The following is an 11568-nucleotide window of genomic DNA, read 5'->3' as shown; positions in this document are numbered from 1 at the left end:
TTATAAATATAATCAAAATTTGGTTATAGCAAACTTAAATTCATCCTTTATTTTCAAATTTAAAATACGAATTAATATGTAACTTAATTGTTAATCACACAATGAAACCTGTAACTACCATACGATTCTAACCACTGAAATAAAAATAAATTAACAAATAATACCATAATTATTAATTACTAAAGAAATATTAAGTATTGTATAGAGGTGTATCTAAAAATCATAACTTTTTTATGTTTGGTTATAATTATGTTAAAATTTAAACATCAATCACATAAAAATTTAAGTTTGTCATGGATGACAAATTAATTTTATATAGATTTAAGATTAACTTTTATAGGATTTAGTGATAATTTTCAAAAATTTGGAATAAGTTAATAGTTTTATTTATCAACATTAATAAAAAAAAACTAAAAATAACTTGAAAATATACCATATTTAGAATAAGATTACTAAACATTAATCATTTCAAAAGTCTACAGGTTATTCTTTATTAAATTTAAATATTTATAAATAAAAGATATTAAACAGGTGAACCCAGTGTTGTAAGAGTAAGAACGTTCACAATAAAAATTAAATGAACTTTCAAGAAAATTTTTTTTGGATATCAAAATCTGAATAAAATGTTTAAATTTTAAGAATAAACAGATTATGTTTTATGAATATCCAACTGCAATACAATTCTTAATTTATAAGAAATTTAAGTTGTTATTTAACAACTTATTAATAACTTTGTATCTTATAATTTATAAGCTAAACAAAATATTTTTTTAATTATTTAATACTTAAGTCAAATTTTAAAATATAAAATTCAAAGACAAAAAAATTATCCAAGAAGTTAAATTTTAAAACTCAAGGAAAAAACAACCATATTTAATGCCTATACATTATAATTAAAATATTAAGTCAATATTGACTTATTATTAAATAATTAATCGACTAATCAATTAACATATACTGAGTCAATTCAACATATGATTTTAATTTGCTTTATTATTATTTTTCTTAAATATCATTGATACTTATTTGTATAGAAAGGAAACGCTGGTATAAAAATGATTTTAATAAAAAGGTAAATACTAATTAACTCAGAAATATGGAATAAGTCCAACAATTTTATTAGAGAAGTATTTTATTACATTCACAAGCATATTGATTGCCCCGTAAAGTACATTCATACACTTCTAACGATCATTTTACTGAAAAAAAAAAAAAAAAAATTAATAATTGAAACATTAAAAAAAAAATAGTTAACACAATACCTTTTTTCCTGACGCGGCACCAACTTTAGTCTTCTTAGTACCTCGTACCTTCTTCATCCTGTTCTTCCTTTCTTTTCTTTGTTTTCTAGTTTGAGTTTTCTTTTCGAAAAGTCCATGCTAAATAAACAACAAATTGTTTTGTATAGAATCGTTATAGTAATGTTATTTAAAAATAGTTATTACCCTTTGCAGCCTATATTTTGGTTCAAACTTCTTTGCATGATCTAAAGTATCGTAGATAAGGGCAAAACCTGTTGATTTTCCACCTCCAAAGCATGTTTGGAAACCAAAGACAAACACAACATCAGGTAAAACTTTGAACATCTTAGCTAATTTTTCACGAATATCAGTTTTTTTAGGAGAAGGTTTTCCTGGATGCATTACATCAACAACCTAAATAAATAAAGTAAAATTTATAATATGCAGCTGAATAAATTATTTGACTTGAAAAAATTATCAAATGTAACAGTTGTAAATTGTATGTCTTAAAACTTTTTAGGTATTTCTTAAAATACAAATAAACAATACATTGGCATTAGTTTTTAATTTTGGGAAAAGATATCATAATTCATACATAGAACATTATGCATTGCAATGAAATAAGTAAAATATAAAAAAATTAAAACAAAGGAAGGTAATCTGGTACTACTTTACTGTACATAAGGTGTCAAATGAATTACTATTATGATTGTGTTAAATTAGAATCATGATACACAAAAATAATAATGAACAGACAGTCTACCAGTGTCAACCTATATCCCAAGAACTTTTTCTCATTTATTTTTTCTTTAAGTATTGTTTCATAGATAAAATTTTGTCCAAAAATATTACATTAATTATATTATTAGTATTTAAGTATTACAATAATTTCTTAACATATTATATCAATTTAAGCAACCCAAAATATTATAAGATATTTTTGTAAATACTGTCAAACAGTAAAAATAAGTTCATCCTATAAATAAATAATAATCATAAAATAAACCAAAAATGTCATTAATTAAATTAAATTTATAATTTATAATATGAAATTATTTATTAGTTTTTAATTAACATTTATAAAGAAAATTTTCAACTGGCTATAAATATCTTAATAATTCAAAATGTTTTTAAAATTATAGTATGTATAGAAAATAATCAATCATATTATAATCATTTGGTAAAATATACATGTTTCAACAGTTATTTGTTTTCCAGGCTAAAAAACAATTAAATCAATTGAATTGAGAACTAATTATAGTAAATTACTATTAAATTACTTTTTTTTATATTATATTTGAAAATAGAAGTTATTTTGATTTAGACCTTCCCAGAGTAGAAACTAGATGCATTTGTCATAAAAGTTATAAATCAAGGTTATTAATTATGTCGTATTTAAAATCAATACATATAAATTTAAATGTTATTTATACTTGCATGTTAATTTTTTAATTGTAGTTCGTAATAGAAATAAATTCTTAAGTATTTTCAAATGTTTAAAACTTTAAATAATTAAAAGTATTTCCAAAACTAAAAAACCTAACATTATCTGACACAAAAGTGTTCACTTTAACCTAGTAAAATTATACCTGAAAAAAACCAAACTTAATAATCACTCACCATGTTCCTACAATTCATACTACAGAATACATATCTACTACTACTCTATGGCATACATCCCACACTCGATCTTGTCTACCATTACTGTTGCAGATGGGTTACTAGAAAATGCTACAGATGATTAAAGGCATACATTTAACTAATGTTGATAGTACTAATAAAAGTTTAGTTTGCAGAAAAGTATTAAAATATGGTTTATCCCTCTACTATCATTATATGATACTTAAAACCTAATGTTTAACTTCATACAAAACTTAAGATTTTACCAAAACCTTCATCAAAGTAAGCGTATGTTGCAGAAAATTCCATTAAATATCACAGCAATAAACATGATATGCTCACAATTTAAAGAAATAATGTACATTTGATTTTACAACACATAATATGACCAACTTATACTTAACTCATTGATTTAAAATAGAATATGAAAGTTGCTGAATCATAAATTTTTCACTTACCATTTGTTTTCTGCATAGTAATCGGTTAGTCATGAACTTGCGAGTCCGAATTGTAGCAGTAGAGGTATTAGCAACCTAAATAAAATTAAAACAACGAAGATAAATAACATATTTTTGAGTTATAAAATTTAATTACAATTTGCATTATAAAAAAATAAAATACTTATTCAACTTAATATATATTAATATTAGGTTTACTAAACGGTAAATCCAGTTAACTTATTAACATACTGAACAATAATAAGCGTCAGTATCAAATGTATAAATAAAGTACAAAGAATAATATAAATTTTATAAAGACAGAAAAAAGATAATAAATATCTAAGATGTATTTTTAATATTTACTGTACATAATTCAATTTTTTTAATATTAAAGGTTTTGACGATTGAGCCTAATATCCGAGATTATTTAATATTTGTAAATTCCATAAAAGAACATTTTTTAAGATGACTAGGGGGTTAAAATTAATAATCAGTAAAGTACATGTCTAAGAAAAAGCGGATATTTTTCGAGATCATCATTTTAAAGGTTTAATAGAAGCCGGTGTTTAATATGATGAGTATTTCAAAAGTTTACTTCATAAGATTAAAATGGATAAAAATCAAAAACTCACCATTTTGGCTGTTGGAATTCAATAAATTGAGGATAGCAAAACAAACTACATCTGTCACTAAACGTGAAAGAAAGAAGGGAAGATTGGAAAAAGCACAAGCCACAAACGTTTATTACTTCCAACTAGTGACAATTGTACCGAACATCATAATCATAATAATAGTATTTGGAATAAATTAATTGGATGTTAAAAAACTTAGCTTTTGGCTACACTGATAGTCAAAATATCTGAGCTGATATTAAGATATTGATATCTTAAATTATTAGATAACAAACACGCCTACAGAATACTTATGTATACCTCTACCATGGCAATAAAATAAGATATAATATATTTATTATTTTGTTTAAGATCATAATATGATCATACCTATGCATTAGATACGATGGTTGCGAGTTGCGACTGTTGCGAGATGACCTAACTCATGTATGGTTTTTCATCTGGATTTTTAATGATTGTTAGCGCTCACTATGTATAGAAAAAGTAACTAAATTAGAAACAAGTTTTAAAATTGGGCGGGATTTTAAAATAATTGAAGTGTTGTACTTATATGTTACTACTTATTAGACATGTTATAATTAAACACACTAAATGGTCTAGATATGTAACTAGCTTAGAACCTGAATATCGTTGCTACTCCTGGAGCAGATCTTGTAAATTTAAGGTTAAGAGAATTTTTAACACATCTAAGTAAACATGCTTATGAAATAAATTGAAACGAGCTTTGAAAAATATGCGTAATCACTAATCATCAAATAAATTTGAAGATACTTACGTAAAATTCTTCAACAAAAATATAAAACTTACATTCCTGTGCAGTAAACACAAAAATTATGTGTTTAATTATTTTATTTAATAAGTAAGTACATAGTCATGGAAATGAGGCAGTTCAAATAATATTTAAGAAATCAACAAAATACAAAACAGAATAAACTTAAAATATTATTTGATGAATTTGTTTGATTGCTTGTAACCTATCTGTTAATTTTTAAACTTTTTGAATTATTCATTTACTATGAAAATGAATTAAAGTCATATTAACTTATTTCACAGTACAGTCGACGGTCGTTAAATCATAAACCGTTAATCGTTGTATACAGTTGTTCAACAATTCAAGGTATAACAAGAATATTTCTGAATTACATGATAGGAACTTTGTAAATTATTAAAATGTACATGGTACTCCAAAAATTGTATTAAATAATCTAAAAATAGCAATGTGTATTCCTCTTAACATAATTTAAATAATATAGTACATATATTTAATTTATGATCATAGAATTTTTTTTTGTTTCAATTTAAATAATAAATAATACAATGTTTTATGTTTAAATATATTCATATTTAATATTTTAAAACCAAGTTGCATAAAAAATATATTAATGGTTCAAAAAAATATAAAAGTCCAATCATAGGCTATTAATTTGTATTATTAGGTAATTCACTTACTCACTATTGATTTATTAAATACTCAATGTTTAATGAAATACCTTAAATAATAAAATATCTATACGTTTATAGTTTTTGGTTTAATGATTTTTTAGTGCAACCACAATAAAATTGAAATTTAAATGGGTAATATGGTTTTAAATTTAAATTTATTTTATATTTTTTAAATAATTTTTATACAATCAAATAGTTAATGCTAACAAGTAACACTTCGAGAAGAATAAAGACATAAAGTATAAATGAAAGATTTATCTTAAATGGTCTATATTAAAAGTCTTGGGGTATATAGCAAATTCTTACAAAAAAAAAAAAAAAAATAGAAGAAAGTAATTGATTGTATTAAGTGAATATAGAAGTGGATATTATAATGTTACATTGTTCAATGGTACTATCTTATAGGTATAATTATTATTCTAAGATCGTGGCTTTTACCACAGTTTTTTGTTTAACCAAAATTTTTAAATTTAATTTAGTCTTTTTTACTCACATGGCTCACGGCTTAACCAATATCAAAATTTCAAATTTACTATTTATTCTTTTATTATCTATGTTAAACACACCATTCCTATTATCAGTAGCTGCTGGCTGCTGCCATATCATATTATCTTAAAAAATATTATACTTCAATAAATGAAAATAATTATTCCATCTGCAACATGGCTTTCTAGTTATTCAGATTTCTCAGTTTGTTCATGTGTCAAGAGTCAATAAATTGTTTGAATTTGAGTAAGTAGTTTCTATATTTTTTTTTTTTTTTTTTTTTTAGTAGAGTTTTGAAAATGAGATAAAACCTATACCTATAACATATATTTCTTATTTCATTTTTTCTAAATATACTTATTTAACAGGTTTTATATTTTAAACAAAAGTGACTTAAAAATAATTATTTATAATGTACAAACAATTTAATGAAATATTTATTTGATTAACACGTTTTAAAATGTTTATCGATAATAATTTTTTTAAATAAAAGCATCTAGCACATGTGACTTTATCCCCTTCAAGAATGTAATTGCAATTATTGAAGATTTATTAAGTATTCTTGTACATTATTCAAATTTAAATTTCTTTTTATCAATAAAAATTTTATTACAATCTGTTGAGGTAACTTTCTTATTTTTTTTGTTATCATTAAACTTAAACCTGGATCCATTTTGATGTATAATTTTATTCAATTGACAAACAAATGAGATCACATATGCCAAATTTAATTCTGTGAATTTATTTTAATTTTATAATTTATAATTGTATATATACATAAACATGGTTTTGTATTTTGATTTATTTATTTTTTAGATTTGTTGAGTATATTTTCAGAGGAATGTTTTAAAATAAAATGAGTTAGAAAACTGAATAAGATAATCTTATTATTAAATTATGAATACTATTATACACAAATTAATTTCAAAATTATTTGAGAATTAGGCACTACCTATGCTAGTCATTAGTCAAACCTAACCTAACAAAACACCAAAATTATGGCATTAAAAAAATTCATATTTAGCGTTTTAATATGCATTTACCAAAATACCAAAACAAACTCAAGACATAACACTAAAATTAGATAATTATTATATTGAAAAAAATTGTAGATAAAAATTTTTTAATGATGCAAATTTTTTGTAGAATATGGTAGTAGGTGATTAGGAACTATAATTGAGTGGTCCTATTTTGAAACAAAAATATAAAAAATCCAATAATTGCAGTCCAATACATTTAAAGATTTTTTTAATTCAAATTATTGGAAATGGATGGAATAAACTTTCAGATATCATTTGCAAAAACAACCAATTACGTATGATTTATAATAATTTATAATAATGTACCCACTGTTATAAAATCGAAAACTTTCTTTTTGTTCACTTATTCATTAACTATATTAGAGTCATATTGCTTCTTATTTCTTTTATTTTATAATAATACTTAAAACAGAATTATTAAAAAAAAGCTAAAAAACTGTAAATATTTATAAATTATCAAAATAAAACTTCTTTCATATCAGAAATAGGTAAAAAAAATTGTATCTTATTTTTAATATTATATGATTTTCCAAAAACTGTTTATTTATAAATATGTTTAATGATGGTGTTTTTTATCATTATTTTTAGTTGGTAGGATGTGCACAGGTCGTAGTTCTTAAAAAAATATTTTTAAGTATACAAATTTATATATAATATTTAAGTATTTAATTTTATTTAAAAATTTAGGGTTATTACAAGATTAATAGTTTTTAATTTTTTTTTTTCAGTTATTGAAAAATGTCTGCACCAGATACAAAATCAGTCCTTAATAGGCATTTTCCATTTGCTAAGAAAAAACCAAATATACCTTCTAAACTATCAGATAAAGTTGACACAAAAATAAATAAACAAAAATTGATTGAAGAAAAAAGTTTCCTTATTGTTAAGAATTCAGAGTCAAGTCGATGTGATATTTTAACAGAAAATAATGAAAAAGCCAAACCTATTCAAGAAAAAACATGTGGTAATGAAATTTCTAAAAGTACTATATCGTCAACATTTAAAACAATTAAATCACAAGATAATGAGCCGGAAATTATATCTAAAAAAAAGGAGTCTATTTCTCGGAAATCATCAAGTGTATCAGAGGTTAGTATTGAGGAAATAAAAAAACCTAAAGAAAATTATCAACGTTGGAATATTCCTTTCTCAAGCAAATTTAAAGGCAGAGAATTTGATAAAACATTATTGACTATGCAAGATCTTATATACTATAATCCAGTTACCAATCCTATAATTAAAGAACCCAAAGTGGAGCACAAAGAAGAAGACGATCCAGATAATGATTTGTTGTCTTTAGATCCAGTAAGAAAATTACAAATTGTAAATATAATTATAAATATTTAGATGATCTTATTATTATGTTGAAGTAAGCTTTTCAAAAGTATAACACTATTTACATTTATTTACCTATAATTTTTTTATGACATCATTTTTACTTAACAAGTAATAAATTAATGAATTATTAACTGGGTTCAGATGTTACACCACTAAAAATTAGTAAATATGCAAAATAAAATTGTCAATCAAATTTTATATTTTTTTTGGTAAAATATGGTAGTAGGTATTTGGTCTTATTCTAGAACACAAATAAGATAAATTTGATAATTATAGTACTTTGCATCTGACGTTATTTTAAAAATAACCTAATTACTAGAATAAATTGTCCAAACTCTAAAGTTTTCTGTTATAACAACTAATTATGCCTATAAATAGCACTTAAAAATCTTAATTAACAAAATAACTTTAGAAACTATTAACATGCATGAATTTATAACTTATTTTTGGTGTTTTATGACTCACAAAAAAAATACCTTGTTGCTAAAACATCTGTAATCTAATTATAAGTATAAATTAATACAATTGTATAATCCAATTTTTAAATTAATTTTTACATTTTTCAGGAGCAAAAACCAACGGTTCTTAATAACTGCATTACTCCATGTATCAAAGTAGGTATTGACGGCAAAATTATCATTGATCAAGAAACATTAACTTTAAATGAGACTGGTCTTGAAGAAAAACGAGAAGAATTGGCTAAATCTAAAGTTATTGAAGAATCTGCATACCATTCAAGAAGTTATTCTTATAAACGTAAAAAAGAAGCTTCTAAACAATGGTCTAAAGATGAAACACTTAAGTTTTACAAATGTTTGATGAATTTTGGTACTGACTTTTCTATGATTCAGCAATATTACCCTAATCGAACTCGAGCTCAAATCAAACGAAAATATAAAACAGAAGAGAAAAAAAATCTTCAACTTGTAAATGGTGCCCTAACTAATACAACACATTTTGATAGTGCTAGCATTGAAGACATGCTTGAAAATGATAAGGTCGAAGTAGAAGTAAAAAAACTTGATACAAATGCCGATTCAGAAGCTTGTACAAAAAACACTGATCGTAGACGTCATAAAGAAGTAATACGCTCAGATTGTAGTAGATTAAGCGTATGTGCATACATGTTGGAAGAAGAAATTGTATTGAAGAATAAAAGAAAACGTCCAACTGAAATAGTTACAGCAAAGAAATTGAAAAAAGAACTAGCCAATATGCCAAGTATAAAGAACAAGAAAAAAAATCATACACTATCAAGTACTCAAATTGATACAAGTAAAGATAGGGGAAAACACAATATTGATGAAAATAAAGATGAAATACCTAAAGTTCGAACATTACAAGACTTTCATGAAGAATATCAGGAAAGTATCACTAAATACGAAGATTCAAATAGTGAATGAAAACAAAAGCATTATTGATTTATAAATATTATGTAAACTAAGTTGTTCACTAAAACATATTGTTACAGGGCTTATTATAATATTATTTTTAATATAATAAAAGTTTTTATTTTAGATTCTTAGCATTGAATTTTAAATTTTAATACATGGTAATCAATGCATTAATTTATAAATGGCATCTATTGATTATTGTTGACTATTTACAGACCCCTATTACACCATAAAAAAAATTATTCTAAGCATTTACTTGGCAGTGGTAAATAGTAGATACTAGATATTTATAGAAATAATGACTTATTATACTGAAATACCTCTATTAATTCATTATTAAGGACCTGTATGTAAACTATTATGCTATAATGAGTTACTTTAAAATTAAAACGTGAAAAAATCTATGTGGGGCACTTCAGTGTTTCTTCTGTCTTACAAAAGACTACAAATAATATTTTTCCTTAAAATTTGATGATTTTTTTAGACCATTTAGTATAAAAGTCTGATATGGACATTGTCATATTAATCTGGTTCACACATAACATGGAAAATTTAAGTAGAATTTATTTTAATGGCAGGCATTTTTTTTTTTCTTAAATATAATTTTATTTTATATGATGATAAAATATGTAGAGTTCTTAAAGGTTAATAAGTAATAACAAAAGTTGTAATTGTTATACAAAATTGAATATGACACATAATAGAATTGATACACAAATAACAATAGATCAATTTCATGAGAAAAAAACAATTTAATCAAAATAAAACATTACTTAAGCATAAAAAAATAAAACCGACATTAAATAATGTAGGTAGGTAATGATAATTTTACAAAATTATAAAACAAATTGAATAGATTTTTTTTGTTTTTTGCTTTTAATTTCATCTTACTTCTTAGTCCTTGTTCTAATTTATTTTATTATTTCTTTATCTCCAGTGGAGATTCTCCACTCTACTTATTTAGTATCTTTCATATTGATTTAAAGTTATGTAGTTTTGAGAATAATGACATTATCATTGTTATCCAAGTTAATACAAATTATCTTTGTCAGTCTTGAAAAATAAAAATTTATGCTACCATTAGATTTAAGATGAGGAGCTAAAAGTAGATCTAAATTTCAGGTATTTTAATTCAAAAACTAATTTCAGATAATAAATTGTTAATCTGAAACACACTATGTTAATTTTTAACCTCAATATTATAATTTATAGTTAACAAGATTAATTTTTGTCTAAGGAATCTAAAAAAAAGAAGTTCCTGGAAATAGGAAAATTTATATATGATGGAGAATTACAAGACCAAATTAAGGAGTCAAAATTAAGATTAAATCTAATTAAAGAAAAATCACTTTATTTCAATGATTTATTTTATTATCAAAAATTATAGTTTTACTATTTAAACAAAATAATACATTTATTAGTATTTAATGATACCTAATAAATTAATTTTACCCAATACAACAAATTTATTTATACTTAACTATAGTTTTAAAATCACATTTGATTAAACTGTAAAGACAATTTTTAAATCATCAGCAAATAATACCTACCAACATTTTTATAAAACTATCGAGGACTAGTGGAAGATCATTAATAAATATTAAAGATAGTAAAGGATCTAAATGAGTCGTATGGAACAATCCAATAAGATAGGATATTCATCAGAAACATAAAACATTATTTTAATAACTTGAGATCAATCTGAAAAAAAATGATCAATTTTAAATATTTTTATCTAAATCATTTTTTATTGAAAGTAAAGTAATTTTGATTTTATGGTTAACTTTATCAAACCCTTTAAGTTAATCTGCACATAAGCAGTAATCTCATAGGTAGTAAAATTTGTTTTAAATTTTTAATTATCAAGGTATTTTAATAAAAATAAAAACACATTATGAAGTGTTAATACTAAATTAATAGTATTATTAACATAA

At 23.1% G+C, this 11568-nt stretch overlaps 2 protein-coding genes across 2 annotated transcripts; one reads left to right on the top strand and one right to left on the bottom strand.

The window, feature by feature from the left end:
• Positions 1–1083: 1083 nt before the first annotated feature.
• On the bottom strand, positions 1084–4039 carry LOC112600534 (40S ribosomal protein S24). Its single transcript, XM_025347786.1, has 5 exons — positions 3934–4039; positions 3320–3394; positions 1446–1655; positions 1263–1379; positions 1084–1199 (listed from the first exon to the last, which is right to left on the bottom strand). The coding sequence occupies exons 1-5, from the start codon at positions 3934–3936 to the stop codon at positions 1197–1199; spliced, it is 408 nt and encodes a 135-aa protein (XP_025203571.1). The 5' UTR covers positions 3937–4039; the 3' UTR covers positions 1084–1196.
• Positions 4040–5976: 1937 nt separating this feature from the next.
• On the top strand, positions 5977–9765 carry LOC112600537 (transcription factor TFIIIB component B'' homolog). The gene is made up of 3 exons (XM_025347789.1): positions 5977–6108; positions 7631–8207; positions 8807–9765. Exons 2-3 carry the CDS (start codon positions 7641–7643, stop codon positions 9641–9643), a joined length of 1404 nt encoding a protein of 467 aa, XP_025203574.1. The 5' UTR covers positions 5977–6108; positions 7631–7640; the 3' UTR covers positions 9644–9765.
• The last annotated feature ends 1803 nt before the right edge of the window (positions 9766–11568 follow it).

The sequence above is a fragment of the Melanaphis sacchari genome, unplaced genomic scaffold (assembly GCF_002803265.2).
Source record: "Melanaphis sacchari strain LSU unplaced genomic scaffold, SCAv2.0 Contig65_pilon_pilon, whole genome shotgun sequence".
Classification (NCBI taxonomy): domain Eukaryota; kingdom Metazoa; phylum Arthropoda; class Insecta; order Hemiptera; family Aphididae; genus Melanaphis; species Melanaphis sacchari.
Note: the sequence above shows the minus strand (reverse complement) of the source record. Positions and strands in the feature narration are given on the sequence as shown.

Excerpts from the sequence above, each read along its gene's own strand:
- LOC112600534 (XM_025347786.1), bottom strand. Across the intron at positions 1,656-3,319 it reads TACTATGCAGAAAACAAATG|GTTGTTGATGTAATGCATCC; the intron begins GTAAGTGAAAAA and ends TTATTTATTTAG. Across the intron at positions 1,380-1,445 it reads CAAAATATAGGCTGCAAAGG|CATGGACTTTTCGAAAAGAA; the intron begins GTAATAACTATT and ends TTGTTTATTTAG.
- LOC112600537 (XM_025347789.1), top strand. The coding sequence starts at position 7,641 with ATGTCTGCACCAGATACAAAATCAGTCCTTAATAGGCATTTTCCATTT. Across the intron at positions 8,208-8,806 it reads ATTTGTTGTCTTTAGATCCA|GAGCAAAAACCAACGGTTCT; the intron begins GTAAGAAAATTA and ends TACATTTTTCAG.